This window comes from Podarcis bocagei (assembly GCF_964188305.1).
Source record: "Podarcis bocagei genome assembly, chromosome: 12".
In the NCBI taxonomy this organism is placed as follows: Eukaryota; Metazoa; Chordata; class Lepidosauria; order Squamata; family Lacertidae; genus Podarcis; species Podarcis bocagei.
In genome coordinates, this window is record NC_138137.1 from 27934750 (window position 1) to 27956445 (window position 21696).

At 43.4% G+C, this 21696-nt stretch overlaps 1 protein-coding gene across 6 annotated transcripts in view; it reads right to left on the reverse strand.

The window, feature by feature from the left end:
* HDAC9 (histone deacetylase 9) overlaps positions 1–21696 on the reverse strand; it is a 487438-nt gene that overhangs the window by 79028 nt on the left and 386714 nt on the right. For all 6 annotated transcript variants that reach the window (XM_081164394.1, XM_081164395.1, XM_081164393.1 and 3 more), the window contains 4 exons: positions 20453–20508; positions 20093–20180; positions 9772–9891; positions 9335–9432 (listed from right to left, as the gene is read on the reverse strand). In XM_081164394.1, coding sequence (XP_081020520.1) covers positions 9335–9432; positions 9772–9891; positions 20093–20180; positions 20453–20508 — 362 coding nt within the window. The remainder of the gene's footprint in view (positions 1–9334; positions 9433–9771; positions 9892–20092; positions 20181–20452; positions 20509–21696) is intronic.

A 21696-nucleotide genomic window follows, 5' to 3' on the forward strand; every position in this document is an offset into this window, starting at 1 on the left:
CCCAGCATTTTAAAATCTCCCCGGGACAGGGGGAGATTTTAAAATGCTGGGGGTCGGCAGCGAAGCGTTCGCTGCCGACCCCCAGCATTTTAAAATCTCCCCGGGACAGGGGGAGATTTTAAAATGCTGGGGGTCGGCAGCGAACGCTCCCGACCCCCAGCATTTTAAAATCTCCCCGGGACAGAGAAGTCTCTGCTGTCCCGGGGAGATTTTAAAATGCTGGGGGTCGGCAGCCGTCTGCTGTCCCGGGGAGATTTCTCTGCTGTCCCGGGGAGATTTTAAAATGCTGGGGGTCGGCAGCGAACGCTTCGCTCCCGACCGCCAGCATTTTAAGATCGCCCGGGGCAGGCGGGGGGAAGGCAGGCGGGGGGGAGCAAAGACTTTTGCCCCCCGCCGGCCTTCAGAAGAGGTCCTCTTCTGAAGGCCGGCGGGGGGCAAAAGTCTTTGCTCCCGACCGCCAGCATTTCCCTATGGGCTTTCGTCTTGCGATGCAAGCCCATAGGGAAATTCGTCTTGCGAAGCGCCTCCAAAACAGAAAACCCTTTCGTCTTGCGGGTTTTCCGTCTTGCGAGGCATTCGTCTTGCGGGGTACCACTGTATGTGTAGAAATAGCCCATGCATATTTTATGCAAGTTGGTGTCTTCCTCTTTTTGGGGGTGAAAGTAGTGGTGTATTTCCTCTTTTCTTGGATGCTGCAGAAGTGGCCCCCCTATAACCACTTCTGGAGGGGTGCAGTGAGCAATGGCAAGGTGTTGTCGGGGAGAGCTAGGCATCCTGCACTGCTCTTCTTAACCCAGCCTGCTCCTCTCGAGTGTGATGCACAATGCTGTCCCATCACAGATACTGAAGATTCAGCTGCCAGCCCAGTTGGTTTTGAATAGGTAGCACGATTGTGTCCTTCACCTCAGACTCTGCTGACCCCTATTTGCCCAACTGCAAAATGGGAAGAATAGTAACAGGCTTTGTAGGGTTGCTCGATGGCTGAACCAAAGAACTGAAAACAAGCTGCAGGTTCTGAAAGAGCTACATGTTCTAAAATCAGGGCTATTTTTCTAGAAAAAGAAGTTCCAGAACTCACCACAAATACTTTCCTTGTTCTCTCAGAATGGCAATGGCGCCCACCTGAGAGGTGCCAGAACTGAGTTGCGGCTGAAAAAAAGCCCTGGCTAAAATAACTAAATAAGTCAAACCTTTTTTCTTTTCTTCTTTTTTTTTAAAAAAGCATCCATGAATAGACCAACCCTACAACACAACTTTCACAACCATACCACGAGCAGCTAAAAACGGCCCATGAACGTGAAACGGCTGATAAAAGCGAGCCCGGAAGGGCTGGGCAATGGGCTCTGCGGGGTGGTGAATGCTTCCCTCTGTGAGGGAGCCTTCCCAGACCCTCTGAAAGAGGCGGTCATTAAACCGCTTCTTAAAAAAACATCTTTAGACCCGGCCAATTTGGCCAACTACCGCCCAGTCTCAAATCTGCCATTCTTGGGCAAGGTGATTGAGCGGGTGGTTGCTGAACAACTCCAAGCACGCCTGGAGGAAACGGACCATTTGGATCCCTTCCAATCGGGATTCAGGCCTCACCATGGGACTGAAACTGCCTTGGTCGCGCTGGTTGATGATCTTCGGCGGGCTAGGGACAAAGGGTTGGTGTGGGGGATTCCCTGGTCTTGAATGGGGTAACTGTGCCCCTGAAAGACCAGGTGCGCAGCCTGGGAGACATTTTGGACTCACAGCTGTCCATGGAGGCGCAGGTTAACTCTGTGTCCAGGGCAGCTGTCTACCAGCTCCACCTGGTACGCAGGCTAAGACCCTATCTGCCCGCGAACTGTCTCGCCAGAGTGGTGCATGCTCTAGTTATCTCACGCTTGGACTACTGCAACGCGCTCTACATGGGGCTACCTTTGAAGGTGACCCAGAAACTGCAATTAATCCAGAATGCGGCAGCTAGACTGGTGACTGGGGGTGGCCGCCGGGACCACATAACACCGGTTCTGAGAGATCTGCATTGGCTCCCAGTACGTTCCCGAGCACGATTCAAAGTGTTGATGCTGACCTTTAAAGCCCTAAACGGCCTCGGTCCTGTATACCTGAAGGAGCGTCTCCACCCCCATCGTTCAGCCCGGACACTGAGATCCAGCGCCGAGGGCCTTCTGGCGGTTCCCTCATTGCGAGAAGTGAGGCTACAGGGAACCAGACAGAGGGCCTTCTCGGTAGTGGCACCCGCCCCGTGGAACGCCCTCCCATCAGATGTCAAAGAGATAAATAATTACCTGACATTCAGGGAAGTTTTCAATATGTAACGCTGTACTGTTTTTAACACTGATTGGGAGCTGCCCAGAGTGGCTGCGGAAACTCAGCCAGATGGGCGAGGTATAAATAATAAATTATTATTATTATTATTATTATTATTATTATTATTATTATTATTATTATTATTATTATTATTAACATAGAAACACTGAGGTTTGAAATGTGGAATCATTGAGGTTTTGCATAATTGCTGCAAGAAACCTTAAAGGCAAGTACAAAGGTAGGGAATGAACTTGGCTCCTTTGCTTTTAAATAAATAGCCCTTGGGATACTCTTGCTGGAGCTATCACTTCGGAGCTCCCTGCTGACTCCAAACTAGCAGGCCTGGAACTTTTATCTCACACAGGAGAAGGCTGTGGTTGTAAAAGTAGCACTCAGCTTCAGTTCCCTCCACTGGCAATCTACTCAAGGGTATTCTGTTACATATCTACAAGAAAATGGGCTCTTTTGGAGGCCCATACAAGGATGAAACAATCCCTGGGAAAACTTGTTTTCCCCAGAATGAAACATGGCACAAAACACACACCCCTAATCTCTGCATCATTCTTGTGTACATAGTGAGCAAAAGAGAAGAACGTGAGCCATTCACTTAAGCATTAGAAAATGTCCCAACCCCCCTTGAGAAGCAGGGGAACATATGGGGAACACAGGCCAATCCTGGAGGAAATCGGTAGACACTGTTCACCTACACATTTTTGGAGTTATAAAAATGTTAGTCTTTGCTAAAATGATGCTAAAAGGACAGGTGTTCAACCATCCCAAGCTGCTTTTCAGATAAACCTTATGGGACAGTGCTCATGCTAGTTTTTAAAATGGCCCAGTTTAAAAGGGGAAAAGTTTTTGGCATTATCATCACTTAAGGTTGCCTGTCAGCTACTACTAAAACTTCCCAACCAGTAAGATTGCATTTTGATAGGTTTAGGATATTAGAATATGAAAAATCAGCTAACGTCAAAGCCAGGTGGGTATAGGTATAGGTATAGGTATAGATGCGCAATGCTCCCCTTAACCCCCCCCCAATTCATGTCCCAACATTCACGTAAGATTTTGTCCTGACTTTTCTTTATCTTTGAATTGCAGGATTCTGTTAGGAAGGGAGCATTCAAGAGCTGCTGTTCAAATACTTGAGTGAGATTGCTTGTGTTCACCCTGATCTTACGACCTTCCTCCATGTCTGCCACCTTCTCTCTCCCCACTCCCAAGACCAAGAACTTATTTTAGGATCCTGCAAAAGGAAAGTCATGGTAGCAGAGGGTATGGCTGGGGCTATTTGTGTCCATTTGTCCTCTCAGAGCTGTGCAAGGACTATCAGTCCTTGCAAAAACTTCATATGGTGTGCATTGACCTTTGCAGGTGCCACCAGTCCCCTCCCCCCATTTGTCTCAGCCTTCTCCCCACCCGATGCCATAGATGATACTAGGTGTAAAGCAGGTGGGTGTGGCCAAAACAGCCTCATGGGCCAAATGGGGAGGCCTGCACTGAGCACTCAGGCCAAAGCACTTCTCAGGCCAAACTATCGAAGGCCTGTGAATCTCGATTGCCTGTAATCAACTATTTTCTACTGAGCTCCTTCTCTGACCTGTCAGGTTCTCCACTGGCGCCATTTTTAATTCACCAGTTTCCATTCCGGCTCCCCTGCCTCTATTCCTATGCCCCATCTTGGGAAAGCAACTTCTAAAAATCAAATGTTTGCAGCTGTCATCATTGCCGGACCCCTAAAAAGAACCCCCGCCCCATTCATTTTCTTTTGTAAAATGAGCTTGTGGGAGGAGACGTTTCTTGCGTTCGTTTTGCTTTGTTTTCTTTGTGCATTTAAAGGGTTTAAATGAGGGGGGGGTGTGTGAAGCCCACTAAAGGAATAAATTCCATTGGTAATTCTGTTTTCCTGCCTCCCCCAGACAGATATATGCGGAAAATCCATTGCCCAAAGCAAAATTCCACTTGGGTCTCCGTCCTTCACTGCTTTTGCAATTGTTCTTTCTAATTCAGACCCACAGATATTTCGGCATGGGCATTTTTGCTCACAGCCACACTGGAAAGATTCAGACATATCTGTAAAACGCATGACAATGCATTACAAAAGCAAACAGGCTGTGTCATAGAATCTTCAAATCTTAGAACTGTAGAGCTGGAACAACGAGTGTCATCTAAGCCAACTTCCTGCAATACAGGAAACTTTTGCCCAATATGGGGCTCAAACCCACGACCGTGAGATTATAAGGATGATTTTGTTCCATACTGCATGCTCCCTGCTCTCCTTTCACCATCTATCTTCCCTTCTGCATTGGCCCCTCAAACAAGATATATTCTGATGAGCATGTTTATATATTTACGCATCTTTAAGGCTACATAATGCTAAACCATTAACCATTCTCATTAACACGTACCAAGCCTGTGGCGCTATTGCAAAGCAAAGGTTGTAGCAGCAAACCATAATTCAAGAAAACTGGGGAATAAACATTCCCAGTTTGAAAAGGATCTTGGCTCAAAGAAGTTGCCACAGACTTTGGAAATCTTAAAAAAGTGGTTTGGTATGGAAAGAGTTAGAATTCTGCAAGAAGGAAGAGATTTCAAGAATCCAACCTGAAAATAACAACCTTTCCTTGGGTATAGAGGTGGCAGATTTGAAGCAACAGCAATTCAGATTTTGATGTGTGTGTTTTTGCCAATATTTTGAAACATTTTCTATTTTGACAGAGCCACCATTTTTGTCTTGCATTGCATTTTTGTTCATTTTCAGAGTAACTCTAGTTTAAATTATCCCCCCCAAGTCTAGGCGTGCCCCCATTTTTTGCATCCCAATCACTGGGTATTTCCTCCTCTGCCCTACCTGGCCAAAACCAGTGTCTAACTCTTCCTTTAATCTATCTGGATAAACAATATTTCATATCAGTAAGAGTTTTGACCACTTACAGTCAAATCAAATTTTCTGCTTCCTTGCTTGCACAGTACCCCCTGTGTAACTACGGGGTCTCTGTCCTGTAATTTGGGAGTATAATTCCTTTGAATTCCCTTCTCTACATTTTAGGACATGGGCGGAGCAACTGTAAAAATTATGGAGAGCATATGTAACAGAAAATCCCTGACCCATAAAGAAAAATGGAAAGAAAGAGGATGTGGGAGCTAATCCATTAGAGTGAAATGAGCACTGCTCAGTCTGCCACCAGCCAGCTACCACCTGCTTGCCTTTTCACTTACAACAAGTCTGGGGTGGTCCTCCTCCTCCTTAGTCTCAGTATTGCCTCAGCGTAATCCTAGCAGGGGAAAGGATGGGGACAAAGCTAGAATAGATTGGCTCTGGCTGTCATTGGCTCTGTGCCCATCCGGTCCCTAAGGACACCAGTCACCACACCCACCACTGAGTGGGTGTGGGGAGACCATGACTACGATAGTCAAGAAAGCATAGCAGCCATGGAGTAGGATGTTCATCTTATGTCCCACACAGGGCTAGGCCTCTTATTTTACTACAAGGGCATTCAGCCCAGGCTATCCGCCTAAGTAAACTGTTCAGTTAAATGGGCTAAATTGCTCTTTCATACACGAAAGGAAGCGAAATCAAAGCATGTGGATATGGCAAGGCAGCCACTTTCCTTGACCACAAGCAAACCTCCACAGCATCAGAAGCCATTTGGAGAGCGGGAGCACGGCACAATTCGCTTCACACTGTAAGTCCCAAATGCTCCTTGATTCTGAATGAAAAAGACTGGGTTTAGTTTCAGTGACTGACACATGTGCTAAGTTACCTCAGGGTGCATTCCTCCCCGCCCCTTCAGATGAGATACCATCAGTCCAACTGTGGAAATTGTTCTGATAGCCATGCGGTTGAACTAAACACCGAATGTGCTTGGCTCAGCTTCCAGTATTCTACCCTTATTCACTAACTGGGGTTGAATGTGAACCAAGCTTTTAGGAGGTGAGAGAAGCTGAACTCCAGCACCAAACCCTTGTGCCATCTAAACACCCTATTTTTTTTTTGTCCAGCTTTTTAATTGACCTCAGCAAAGGATTAATGAAAATATAGAAGTGGGTACCATCTGAGGTTCACCAGCTTGGACGGCGTACCTTAAAAGTAATTGAATCTTTGACAAGGTGTTTTCCACGATAGGCAAATTATGTATATGAAATCAAAACCCATTTCACAGAAACAGTGCGAGGCTGTGATTTTATGTTGCTTGTGTGTTTGGGGTCGATGTCAGGTGTGTTATGTCTGAATATAAAACCACCTCAGCGCTGTGCTTTCCTGGACCACCCAAGAGTCCTGGGGGGTAGAGGAAAGGCAGGTTTTATAGATTTTGTGGTATATTTGCAGTGCAGCGAAGGTATGCAGCAGATATAACATTTGCAATTATAAGTTCTGACATTGGTCAGAGCAGAAATTAGTGGTTTCGTTGTCAGCTGGTAAAGTTCTGAACTAGCTTTTGCAAACTTGACCTGGCATTCTTGACCCAATGCCAACTGTTTGCCCAGTCCTGACATGCATTACTTCATCAAGCAATTTCACTGTAAGAGGGAGGAGAGAAAAAAAAAGAGTTGTGCAGCTGCAATAGCAGAAAACTGGACATGAAAGTACTTTTGCGTATGCGGTAGCCCCTGGGTAGAGTACACAATACACTACACATTAAACTGTCTGAAACACCTAGGCTAAAATATAAGGAGAAATCTTTAGCACTGGCTGCTACAGTCAGTGACAGGGATAAGATTAAATATCTGTTGTCTGGTTCATACAAGTTTGTAATGTTTAATATAGCTAAACTCACAGTGAAGGCTACTCAACATAGACTAGGTAGATGAAGTTTAAGATTCTGTTCTTTCATGTGTGTTTTATTTATTGCATAGATCATGGGTTTTTTAAATTTATATGTATAATTCTTAGCTACATTTTAAATTTATATGCTACTGTTTGGCAACAACCTGTATTTGGCTGCCTTATTAATACATCTGAATTTGGATGTGAAAGGCAGGTTTGATATCTTAAAGCAGCAAATCGGCGAGTGATGCCAAATTTATTTGATTAATTGGTTAAATTGTGGTGTCAACAGCCAGGAACCAAGAGGCAGTGTGGATATATCCAGTGCTTTTTTTCTGGGGGGATGCAGGGGTACGCATACCCCTAAACATTTTGTGAATCTTTGTTCTTTTGTCCATTTACTGTATTTATTTCCCCCGATTTGAACTATAAAATGGTGATTTTCCTGAGTCAAAATGAGAGTACCCCTAAACATTTTTTTAAAGGAAAAAAAGCACTGGATATATCCAAAGGCCTGCTTCAGTGTGTTGCCATCTTTGCCATCCCCGAACCTGTGAATCCAACAGCAGTAACTTCTGCCCACTCCCTCCAGAAGAAACAGAATGGAACCTGGAATATGATGACAGCAGCTGCCATAAAAGTCTGCTGAACACACTTCTAAGGGTAGGGAACTGGATGCCACAAAGAGCTGGATCCAAAATTGGCCAACATCAGCCATGAGCCACTTTGACATGTTGGGCTGGATGTGTCACATAGTGTCAGGTGGTTTTAACTTCCTTCTACCAGTACAAAGGGAAAATGGGGAGTTCACTCTAAGGCCACATCCCCACCATACATTTAGAGCACTTTGATAAGTCATGGCTTTCTCCCAAAGAATCCTGGGAGCTGTAGTTTATGCTTTACAGAGATACAATTTCCAGCACCCTTAAAAAAACCAACTACAGTTCCCAGGATTCTTTGGGGGAAGCCAGGTGCTCTAAATGTAAAGGTGTGGATGTGACCCAGGTGCGCGCCCCATTTCCCCCTTTGAATTCAAACTGAGGCTGCAAAGGGAGTTTCTTCAGGCCCAGCTCAAATTTGGTGCTTTTTCTCAAGATGAGGTGCTGTGCAGGATGATAGAAAAAGGTATCAAATTTTAAAAGCACAAAATTTGAGCTACAGGACTGGAAAGGAAGAATCAGGAGCACTCTTCCTTTTGAGTTTGGTGCTCTTTGCACCCACAAGTTAGCCTACCCCACCAGGTCTGTGTGCTTTGACTGAAATGACCGGGGGGGGGAGCTAATTAGCCCCACAGGCTGGATAGCTCAGTCCCTAGAGCATGAGACTCTTAATCTCAGGGTTCGAGTCCCATATTGGGTGAGAGATTTCTGCATTTCAGGGAGTTGGACTAGATGACTCTTGTGGTCCTTTTGACTATATTATGCCTTTTGACTATTTTAATTGTGAAGCAATGCAGGGTATGAATAATACACAGCAAACAAACAATTGACTGACTAAAAATATTGCTAAAGAATGCCACTGATGAATCTGGCAGCAGATTCTCCCTCCGTTATTTTAAATATAAAAACTCGCAAAAATTGTAGCCACTCCCCCCTTTCCCCAAACTCAGACTGAAATGTCTCTTCTAGGATGGTGACTGCAGAATCACAGTACACACATAGTATAAAAACAGAGCATACTTTTTCTCTCTGCAGAAATAATATTTAACCATATGAAAATCTGTGTACATATTATTAATTAATTGGCTGAAATGGTCAACAAATGTCACTGCCAACAGTAGGTCTTAGTTCCGTATATGTTTGGTCAGGGTGTAACAGTGAGTGTCCATATACCAGGAAGCAAGTTCCAGGGAATGAATGGGAACTGAGCGTGATCCTGGTTAGATCATGATGCCAACACTTTACTCAGGATTTTCATTATATTTCTTACCTTTGAAAAGGCTTTTAATTTTAACCAGTTTACAGGGTGGGGGCAAAAAACCAAAACAATCCAGCAATCTAGGCTACTTCACGATTGCTTCAGGCATGAAGTGGTGTGTGTGTTTCTCTTGTGGGTGGCCAGCAATATTAACATTGACTCTTTATGAAATTCAGCGAAGTCTCCAAACACTACATAATAACAGATCTTTCTTTCTTCTTTTTTTTCAAAAACTTGAAGCCAGGTTCCACCATGGGTCACGTTTATGGCTTTCAAGATTGCTTGCAATTCTAACTCTTGTATGTTTCAAGCTCGGTTACTTCTGTTTGGCACTTTCAGAAGGAAACAAGAACCAACCTGTATGCTGTGAGGTACTCTGCGTCTCCCATGGGGGGATCCAAGCCACCTGTCCAAGCAATATTTATATTATAACCTTCGCCAGGGCCACTTCCAACCTGAAAGGAGAAGTGGGAGAGGAGGGGGGAAGTGCCAGAGGAAGGGGGGTGGTGGGAGAGAGGAAAGGCCAGGAGTGAATCAAAATAAGAAAACATCCAAAAAACGTCCTTTTGAAACAAACATCAAACGGCATGTCAAATCAACCTGGCCCCCATTTGACAAGGACTGTTCTGGGTTATGCACTTGTTCTGCGCTGGTCCCTTGGCCCCAGTGGACTATTTGGTAATCTAGTGCAATTTAAAGCACCAGTTGAGGATGAGAAAATTAGGGGTAATCATGCAACGCAATTACCCGAAAAGATACAAATAAAATTGGGGCTCTAAAGAAATAAACCTAACCTCATTTGGGGCTCCGCTGCCAGGGAAGAAGTTGCCTTCATCATAGCGATGGAGAGAGACATACAGGATGCTGGGGTCAGCATAAAAAGCCTGCTGTGTACCGTTGCCATGGTGAACATCCTAAAGGGGAAAGAAAACAGATGACAAACACAATCATGTCCAAGCCAGTGTGCCGAGAGCCCTTTTGCTTTCTCTTCTCCTCCTCTTTTCTCTCTCCCTCTCTTTGTGTTTCTCTCTCTTTCTTTTTCCTTCCTTCCTCTTCTCTCTCTCTCCCTCTCTCCCCCCTTTCCACCCACCCTTCCCCACCCCAAACTTCCTGAACTTTCAGGCAAATTACTCTTTAATACACTCATTTTTTAAACCGGCTTCTAAAAATCAGGAAACCACAGTGAGCATGCCCTTGAGACTCCAGATGAGCAGTCATTGAGAAATCCCAGTCCTTTTGTACAATTAGATATTATACACCGGCTCTTTGTACTCCTTGTCTCAGTGATGGAATCTAGCATCCTGTTTTATGGAGGAATTTTATGACTTATTAACTGCCAACAGTTCATAACCCCTCAGGCTTAATTAACTAGTCTCATTGGCCTAAAAAAGAAAGAAGAAGAAAGACTAATGTTTAAAATACAAACTAGATTTCTGCAGGAGGATCTATGGGTTATGGAGCATTTTTGCAATTCTTGAAAGAGCACTAAATATTCGGGTATTCGTTGATTTGCCAAGTTCCACTATTGAGGTCAAAGGGTTTGCAACCAGCTGAGTAAATTGGCTTCCTTGAAATGTTCAGTTCAGTTAGCAGTCCCTCCGCAGCGAGATCCACATCAAAAGGGAACCCAGATGCAGAAAGGACTTCATACTTTATGTTCATAAAATCATGACGGCTGCAGTTGACGATGTAAGAATATGATCTCATTAGCTTGGAGCAGCCTGATCCTCAAAAGGCCACAAGTGCCATTCATCCTCTATGCTCTTTGCTGGCAGGCCACTTTGAAGAATGAATTGCAAATCTTCTGACAAAGGACAGCATAAAAGATCTGCATATTTCATCAATACAATGCAGCTACACACATATGAATCATTGGTAGCAATAACTTACTAGCAACAATTATTAGTAGCTATGATCACATTTTAAGCTGCAGTGCTAAACACGTATGCTTGGAAATAATTGCCACTGAAAATCCATGGAACTTTTTTCCAAGGAAATACTCTTAGGATGTTGGTGTGCAAAATAGCTTTTTGAGGCTGAATTTGTTCATAGTCACAACAGTCTTGTGAGGGCTTGTGTGTGGCTTGACATAGATTATTACTGTCCATTCCCACTGGGCAGAGGAAATTACAAGGAGAGCAGCCAAACGAATAACAGCCACCCAGATCAGATTTGCCATCCTGGTGCCCTTCAGGTGTTTTAGACCACAGTGCCCATCAGCTGAATAGAATTGTCATCCATAGCATCTGAAAGACATCAAGTTGGTGAAGTCTGAGCCAGAGGAAGTCACGTGACCCTTTTCAGAAGTGCTGAGGCCAAGCTAGGAGCACTCTTTTGGTCAGAGCAACAGAGGGAGTGAGTCACCTGCCCAGCCACCCTATGCCAAATCCTCAGAAACCCTTCACCAGTGTCTTCCATAACCTCGCATCTTGGATCATGCTATCTCATATCATCTATCACTGAATTAGCAGGTACCTGACGGTTAGCTAAAGGAGAATGCAGTCCATGCATCTGATAAGGGACTGTAAAGAAGTGAAATGTACCTATTGGGTGCATGGAGCCCAAGTGGGAAAGCCAGGAGGAGTGGGTAAAATATATCTGTGTACTAGGGCAGATGTGAGACTGGTTAGAAAAGCCTACATGCCCATTTTGGGGTTTTTTGAAGTTTGAAGTTGTCGAATGCATTAGGAGAACTGTCCAGTCTCACAGAGTTTCTGTTAAACTGCTACAAGCACCGCTGTTTGCCATTTCATACCGGTGAAAAATTTGATTGTTTAAACTGAGAATATTCCTATTTCCTGACTTGGCAGTGAGATGCAATTATAGGACTGGCAGTCATAAGGAAATACTTATGATTGCTTAGGTCAGTAGTTCTCACGCCGTGGAACAGTTCCTTTTGGGGGTATGGAAGATTTGGAGGGGGGCATGAAGTTTCAGAGAAGGTTAGGATCCTGAGGCAGATGCTGCCTTCTTCTCCAACAGAGTCTCATGGTTCAAATGCTCCTCTGATGAGGAACCTACAAAAAGTTTTGGTTTCTTTGGATTTGTGTGTATGTACCCAATCATCTCAATGTGATTTAGGATTTAGGAAGAAAGGGCCTCTGCTATCTTGTTCTTATGAGGTTTCCTTGTGCATGGTTTTAGGGAAGAGAGATCTGCTTCTGATATTGGAATTTAAAAGCCAGCCCACAGATCCTTGCAGATCAGCTTGTATCTATCCACAAGCTTTTGTACACTCTTCTGTGGAACAGATTATTGATGCTGGCTTTGACATGGAGGGGTCCAAGTTGAAACTGATAGAGGAACACAGGTTAAAGTGTTTAAATTATAATGTCACAAATAAGGAAGAACACATGCCAGACGTATTGGAACTTGGTCTCGGGGTAGATTCTACAGCTACCATACAAAAAGCAGATATGGTCTGGTTAGCCGTGGAAGGGACACTCTATGGAAATTCCATATGCACAACATGGAGCTCTATGGTGAAAGGAAGGTGGGATAAAACCACACTAAATAAACAAGTCAGTCAAATCTGTGCTCTAAATAATTTCCCAAAACTGAAGCATAGAGCTACAATTTAATTAGATTGCTGAACAACCTATTTGTGCTTCTCTTTTGCACTTGGCTCTGTGACCACTATGGATTTCACAAGGCCACACATCAAGTAAAAAAGGAGAGTGGGTGACCTACAAATCTTGGATCTGCCTCTCCATGTCATTAAATGCATTCAGCTCCAGTGGGGACACGAATCTTCCAAAATAATGAAATTTGAGCATACTGGCTATCTATTCTCTATGCAAGCTGAGGTTTAGTTTCAGTTATTTTGGGGTAATGCAGAGTTGGAGTTACACAGTAATCCTGCAGGATGTTTTATGAATCCATAATATTATTAAGCTATTATTGATACGTTCAAATTAATGCTGAAATGGGATTGTGTTATTTCATTAAGGAAAATAGCTCCTGGGGAAATGAAAACCACAAAACATAGTTTAAAAATTTTTAAAATTCATGGTGAGCTCATTAGTATGTTCAGCAAAACCTGTTCCCAAGGAGCCGTAATGGCTTATTGTGCAGGTAATCATCGCAATATATCACAGTATGCCATTCAAAGATTTCCAAGTATAATGAAGCCAAATGTAGTCTAGTTGCAGTTGCTGCTAAAGACATGTGTGTTGCCAACTCTTTAAAATGTCAATTCTAACTAAGACTCGACCAAAATTCCCTCACAGTTTCCTATTAGTTAATAATAATAATAATAATAATAATAATAATAATAATAATAATAATAATAATAATGGGCAGTGATTTTCTGCTGCTTTCTTGGGGCAGAGAAAAACTTCTCAGAAAGAAACATCTCAGAAATGGTTGAGCTTTGCAGAGTGCCTTGGGAGTGAGACAATATGACGTGATGTGGCATCAGTCCCAGTACATTCCTGGGGGAAGAGCCCTGCGCCACTGTCAATATTGCAGGGCACTTTTGAGTAGCACAAGAACTATTGCTTAAAACCAAACAAAGAGGGATGGGTGGTGGTGGTGGTGGGAACCATGACCAACTTGTAAGATTAGGTAATGCAAGCAGGAACCTCCTTCTGAAAAAATGAGAGAAATTCTTCCTTTCCCATCATCTTTCTGGAGGGTTTCATGGAAAAACATTTTATTGGCATTTTCACCTCAGCTCTAGTTATTAAAATTTAGACGCAATTTTTAAGCCACATAGGCCCTGAAAGTCTTTCGATAATGCTAGAACATCAGCCTAAAGGGAGTAAAGGGACCCCTGACCATTAGGACCAGTTGTGACCGACTCTGGGGTTGGGACGCTCATCTCACTTTATTGGCCGAGGGAGCCAGCGTACAAGCTTTCGGGTCATGTGGCCAGCATGACTAAGCTGCTTCTGGCAAACCAGAGCAGTGCACGGAAATGCTGTTTACCTTCCCGCCGGAGTGGTACCTATTTATCTTCTTGCACTTTGACGTGCTTTCGAACTGCTAGGTTGGCAGGAGCTGGGACCGAGCAGCAGGAGCTCACCCCGTCGCAGGGATTCGAACCGCCAACCTTCTGATCAGCAAGTCCTAGGCTCTGTGGTTTAACCCACAGCGCCCCCCGCGTCACAATCTTGCAGAACACAATATAATGGTGGCTCAGGGCTGCAACAGAAATGACCTAGATGCCACTTAACAGTAACACTACTCTTGAGAACTTTCCCCTGCTTCAGGCACATTCCCACTACTCTTGCTATGCTTTTCTTAGGTGTCCGCTAACGGAGATAGAGTGAGTGCTTTAACCTCCGGGGTAAGCTCGATCATCGAGAGGGTATTGGGGAAAGCACAAGAAGCCCAAAAGGGAATTTTGGGCGCAGAGCTTCGGCAGCACGATTTGCTGGCTTTGCTGCCCTCCCCACCATGTCGAAAGGTCTCTTTCTGCCAATGCGTGAGCCCAAGATATGAGCTCATGAGCCACCAGAGATAACTTCTATAATAATACATGCCATTCAAGTTCTCAGCACTGATGCTGTCTTCAGAATATGCATTCCTAATTTGATATTTCTGAGATGTACGATGACATTTATTTTCTCTCCAGAAACTAAAGGGCAGGGCAGGGAAGGCTGTGGCTCCGTTGTACATCACATTTTGCATTAAATCTTTGACATCTCCAGGCAGTGCTAGCAGAGACCATGGAGAGCCACTGCATCAATGTATAGAAAATACTGAGTTAGACCAATGGTCTAAACTTATATGATATTGTAAATATTGTTTTCACAGTATATGGATGTTACTCTTCCAGTTATCTGTCCAAATAAACTATTGCTGAGACAGCAAAACATGGGTGGTAAGCCTCTTGTGCATGCTATTTTTTCTGTATACGTTAACTTTGTGTATGCTATTTCTAATATTGCCACAAAGGCTACACTGCTACACATACTTGTCTGGAAACAAATCCTATGGAAGACAATGAGGCTTTCTTCTGAGTAGACATGTGTAAGCCAAATATATTATTTATTCCTTGAAAACAGATGCTGCCATAAAGGATGTTGGATAATTCCATCAGAAACAGAAATGGGAGTGGAAACTGTGACAATTTGCACGTTTGTCTGAGGTCAGGACCGAAAATCATGCAAGCAAATATGAGTGGCATTCTCTATCTCTGGTTTGTTTTTGTTTTTTAGATTACAAACACTGCATAAATGACATTATAGTCTGCATTGTTCTCATGGTTTTCCTTCCATTGAAACACACTGAAGTTAATTATGTGATTAATTACAATAGTTTCAGCCATATCAGATAGCGAGATGAACAATGTAGGTTTCAACAGAAGCTGAACTGTAGTGGAACAGAAATGATGCTGAATGCAGCAAACACAGGACGGAGTGGAAATTTTTGCCTTCTTGCATCTCCAGCTGCCACAATTAATTTTAACAAATTACTGTAAATACTGGTGCACTTTCTCCCCATATATTTTGTATGGGGTAAAAATGGAACACACGTTATTTTTCAACATAACATGAGTAGTAGTGCTGATAGACAAAGAAAGAGAGCAAGTAATTTTTTTGTCTGATAAATGGTCACCTCAAATAAAGGAAATAGTTCCAGTGTAGTTGCTGATAGCAGGATAAATGGGGACATTTTTGTTGCACAGTGCATAGTTGAAACACCAAACCTTTAGGTTCCATGCACAATTTTATCCAAGGGCAAAGCTAAAGAAATAATAATATTTTTGATACTTTTTCTAACATCCATTCTGCATTTTTGTGGGGTGCTTCCACAAATCATTTCCAACAAGTAGTAATGCTACTTCTCTTCCCATCAAGGAGAACCTTCTCAGATCCAACATGTGGAAGTTACTGTCTCAAACTACGAGTGCAGAAAAAATGGTTTTAAGTTCTGATTAAAAAAAAAAATCTGGAAAAATGTTTAGAGGTCTGTTGGATACTTGATTCCACTGAGAAAAGGGAGGTAGCATGAAAGAAGATGGTATCTTCAGCCCTGATGGCAAGCAGTACGTTTACTTTGATCCAGCCAAACCTTGTAGATTCAGGGTGAATACACAAAACTCTCCTGCCTTTTTTTTTTTTTAACCATTTACTGATTCACTGCAATGGAGGGAGCCCGTATTTCATATAAATGGATGGAGATGGCTTCTGCTGAATTTATAGGAACTCGGTGTGAACATGCAGTATACATAAAGCTTTGAATGGGGATGGTGGTATTATCTTCTGTTGAGTAGAGAAGATGGAGATAATATATTATACAGCCTCATGAACTTCACACAAAAGCAGGGCAGTCCCATTTAGGGCATTTGGTTTGGGAGCTGTGTGCCACACGTGGGACAGTCTCCTGCAAGAACTATTCGGTAACTATGAGAAAATTCTTCCTATGCCATTCCTATTTTTCAGCATGTAAACACTGAAAATCCTTTCAGGATTGCAGATTTAAATCTTTAAAAGGAATGGTAAAAGCTCCAAGGATCAGAAGGAGGGAAGTTAGTTGAAACAATCTGGCTTCATTATATTTTTTCAATGCACATAATCCCCAAATCCAGGAGAAAAGCAGTTTCCAGGGCTGAGTCAAATGTGTCGGCAGAAATTTCAGATAGAAAAATACTGTAGAGTGAGCGCAACATATCCACCAGCTGCAGCTTGGCACCTGCCACCTTTCTTTCAATATGTATATTGCGGGGAACTAATTGATGCAAATTACCCACTGCCATATAATTCATTATACTTTTCTGAAGTCATCCTCTGTGTCAAAAATAAGTTATCCCTTTTTTGAACTACTCTCTGTTTGTTCTGGACCTACACCTCAGTCCATGATTTACAGAATGCGGGATTCCGAACACGCACACACATACAGTGGTACCTCAATTTAGGAACTTAATCCATTCTGGAAGTCCCTTCTTAAACCGAGGCACGCTTTCCCTAATGAGGCCTCCCACTGCCGGTGCCCTCCCACCGTTTGGCTTCCGTTCTTAGACCAAGGTAAAGTTCTCAAACCGGAACACTACTTCCGGTTTTGTGGAGTTCATAAACCAAATAGTTTGTAAACAGGGCTGTTCTTAAACCGAGGTACCACTGCACTTTACTTAGTCCTGCCGAAAGAGACATCCTAAAGGGAGGCAGACTTGTGGAATTGCCAATTTATGGATGAAGTGAGAATCTTGATCTGTGTTTGATCATCTGAGCACACAAATGATCACCATTTTTCCATAGCCCCATTCACTTGAAGGAGCATCACACATAAAGAGAGGCTTCTACGCTGGCTCCAGGTGTGCTGCCCTCTATTTTAAACACAATCTTTAACATCATTGCATACAGGGTGGCTGGGCTGTTACAAAGCACGGAACAAACATGCAAGGCTTGCTGTGAAGTGAGTCTTCTCAGAACCCTGATTTAGAACTCAGATACAAATACCCATCATGTAAATCGTAGAATTGTAGGGTTGGAAGAGTCCTCTAGTCCATTTCCCTGTAATCACAGCTAAATAATCCCTGATAGATGACCATCCAACCTCTGTTTAACACCGCCCAATGAAGGAGAGTCCAAATCAGGAAGGGGAATTTCCATACCTCCAGGTAGAACACCCAAACAACATCTATCACTGCTCTTGGTGTACAGGGTATTCAAACATAGTAGCCGAAGAAAGCATCCCCCTCCTCCCTATGAAACCATCTACAGTTGTACCTTGGAAGTCGAACGGAATCAGTTCCAGAAGTCCGTTCGACTTCCAAAATATTCAAAAACCAAAGCATGGCTTCTGATTGGCTGCAGGAAGCTCCTGCAGCCAATCAGAAGCTGTGGAAGCCCCATCGGACATTCAGCTTCCAAAAATAGTTATCAGGCCAGAACAGTCACTTCTGGGTTTGCGGCGTTTGGGAGCCAAAACGTTTGGGAACCAAGCTGTTCAAAAACCAAGGTATGACTGTCTTAGCTAGGTTAAAGGCCATCCATTCCTTCACAGACTGTAGCAGTATCTCCTAAATGGTAGAATACATGGTAAGTATGCAGAAAGGGAGCTTCTATTTGCCACAAACTTCCCAATGCAAGTAAACTCTTGGTTGCAACAATGGGATGCACAGGTACTTTTGTCAATGAGCACCAAACCTGCTATTTCATTGATTCTCAATGCTTGCCAAGCATTCATATTTATATCCTAAAACAAAAACATCACTGGCATAGTGGGGAGCTGGGCCAGATATGTGGAATGAAAGAGCAGCAGAGATTCTCAACGTATGAACACCCAGTCACCGATTCCAGTTGCTCCCGTTTACCTATCACATTTGTCCCCCCCCCCCCCCGTTTCTATAAGGCAACTCTTAAAGTCAACTCTGAAACAGCTACAAAGGAAACCAGAGCTTGTTTGTGACTGCAAAAAACAAACAAACACAAAAACCCAGGCATGGTGGGTAGGGGAGAAAATCCCTAATGCACACATCTTTGAATGCAATTTTTGTCCAACACACACATTTTTGCAAAGCATTTTCTGTAATATAATGGATTTTGGTATGTTATTTTTACTCATATGTATTTTTATGAACAACTTGTCCCACCCTGTGCCTTTTTGTACACGTTAATGTAGCAGGAGACCTGCACTGCAGAATTTGAAGAGGTGCAAATTTCAAAGGATACACTTCGCACATTGTTACAGAAAGTTCGTATTAGGTGGGCCCACTCTTAAATGTGAACTGAATCAAATTTCTGGCCCATCCATAGTGACAACAAGTGCTTGTTCCGCCATGTCTATATGCTAATTGTTGCCTTTCCCTGCACAGCTAATGTGGAAGTGTTGATGGCAAGCTTCTTCCTGGTTGGTGGGCGATGGCAGGGTTACTGCTGTGGGCGCATTTTGCTGCATTGCTGCTATTCTTGTGGTGCAATATCTGCTGCTGATTTAGCATAGGACTGCAGCCGTAGAGGCTTCTGAGTAGAACAGGACTACAAACTCTTCCTGTCACTTGCCCAGAAGTATACAGAACCATCTTCATTGTTTTTCCTGCTTAATTGTGCATTTTGCATCACATGATTAAATATATTAGAAAACAATTGTTGCTCATAACTAAACCACAAGCCCCATTTTCTTTGCACCATCCTCTACTGGGGCAACGTCACAAGGAGATTTAATTATGAGCGCTGAAATGAATAAGATTTAAACTATTAATTCCGTAGCTTGGGGGGTGGGGTGGAATCTTTAACGCATTTTGTCTTTAAATCTTTTATCACCTGCAAAAATTAATTAAATGCAGATGTAACAGGTTAGGTTTGGATGCCAGGGTTCATTTCCTGTCTATGCTTTTTCAGACAACTTATTACACCTCCTCCCAAAGTGTAGGCAAAACAAAAATGGTGCTCATAAATCAACCCCCGGCTTTTCCTCCGGGCTATGCATGAAGTTGGTCCTTAAGTAGGAGGCAAAGCTCAATTCATTATTCACAAGCAGAATGGATAGAAAACTTACCCAGTGACAACCGCATTTGAACTAACCATTTGTTTGAAACTGTACTATGCAGCAAAAGATTAATCTAAGCCACAAAGGCTGGCTCTTTGTTGTTATTAAATTAGATTTCCTGCATGGAAGGCATCCCGTACTGGCACACGTGATTTGGAACCAGGCGAGGGTGGGCTGGTGAGAGACAAAGGCCTTGTTCCTTTGTTTCAATAATGTTCGCATTGCACAACTAAGCTAAGCTATTGTCAGCTTAAGGAGGAAAGCCAAACTGGTTACCAAACCAAAGCCACACAATTTAACTATTTCAAATTTATATTCTGCAGGGAAAAGTAAACGTTGGTACTTGTTGGGTCATTTTAACAGTGGAAGTATCAATTCATTTAAGGACCATAAAAGTCACCCTGATCTGCGCCTTCTTCTCATTAAAATTGCAGTTAACACCATTAAAGTGAAACATACATGTTTATGGTTTCAGTCCTGCCATCCTGGATTTAATGAGTTCCCAAATTCAGAGGAAAAACACACACCTTTATTACTCCTAAGTATTAAAGGCAGGAAAGCCTAACATATAAAAGAAAAACACAAACCCCCTTTTCCCCTCCCCCTTTCCTTCCACCCCTCCCCAAACCATTTTTATCTGGATCCACCCAAATGATGATGCTTGCCAAGAATACATACCAGATCTACAATCAATATCTTGCCTATATTTAGCTTGTCTCTCAAGTATTTGGCAGTAATTGCAACCGAATTAAAAAAGCAGAACCCCCTGTGGAATAGAGAAGAACAGAAATTTTACAAAGCACATCAGTCAGGAAAACAGTTATAAATAATGTTCAGGGCATGCGTGTGTGTATGTGTGTGTGTTTTTAAAAAAAAACCCACTATATGATCTCTAAGACCATAAATCTGCTTCTGTGAGTACCTCGAAAACCTTTTCAGTCATCTGCTAACAATTAGCGCTCCCCAGAGACATGCACAATGCAGGTGATTGCCAGTAACCCTAGCACTCCAAGATGGGCAATATTCCCTGGTACTTACATGGCTGTTGATTCTTCAGCATGATGGCCTGGGGGCCTTACAACAGCAAAACCATTCTGTAAGAACAAGATAGGTTTTCAATTACCAGATTTTAAAAGAAGAAGGGGAGTAATCTCTTCTCTTTTCTGTGGAGCAAAGAGCAGCAAGTAAACAGGTTTGGAATGTATTAAAAGCTACTAAACACATCTCCACCCCAGCACTCATTCCCCTTTCATAGAATAAGTGGGGCAAATGCAAAGGATCTCAGCTAAGTGGTTTTTTTAAAAATAGGCCGTGTGTCAAGGATTCCAGGCTAGCTAGATAGTTCACCCCAGAACCTCACAAGCAGGGCATGTTAACATACCCTCCAACATATCTCATACCAAGAGAATTTTTCTAAGCAGAGAGCAATAAAACCATGCAAGTCAGTATAAAAGTTCAAAACATTGAGAACAATTCAGCAGTTAAGTAAACTACCACAGCGGTCCCTTGTGTTACGTACCACCCTCCTTACTTATGCTGCAGGTTACGCGCTCTGCTAACCCAGAAGTAGATGCCCCTTGTTGCGACCTTTGCCCCAGCATGCGAGCGGAAGTTGCACTCTGGTGGCGCGGCAGAAGTGGGAGGCGCCATTAGAGAAAGCACGCCTCTTGTTACGAGCGGTTTCCTGTCATGAATGGACCTCCAGAACAGATTAAGTACGTAACACGAGGTACCACTGTAATGCAAAAGCTGGTCGTGCTCCAGGGGCAGCCTGGCTCAATAAGAACATTTTGAGTAAGTGCAAAGGATAAAACAGAGAGAGCTTACTTAATATGCTATTTCTGAACATGGAGGTTCCACTTTGCCTCATGACATAGACTGATTCCGCAACCTAAAATTCCGCATGATTACTATGTGGATGCAGAACTGCACCAGCAGAGGTTGCCCATTCTTTTTCATGTCACAGATATGTTTGGACTGAGACTAACCCAGCAATTCAAACTCTCTGCTGCTGGAGTTCTACTGTTGCTTCCACAGCCTGGCCACTCACAGTAGCTGCAGTAATAGAAGTAGGAGCAGGCAGATACAACCCAGTCCTTGTGCCAGCTCCAGGCTGGTGCAAAGATCAGGCCCATAGTGAGCCCAATGCCCATCTGCCCCAGTTGTGAGACTCCATTTCCAGCAGATTCTGGGCTGTCTCTGAGGATACCACCAGTGGTCCTTCTGCCTGTTTAGTGGGCAGAAGGGGGAGGTCTGCAAGGATGGACTGATGCTTGTGCCAC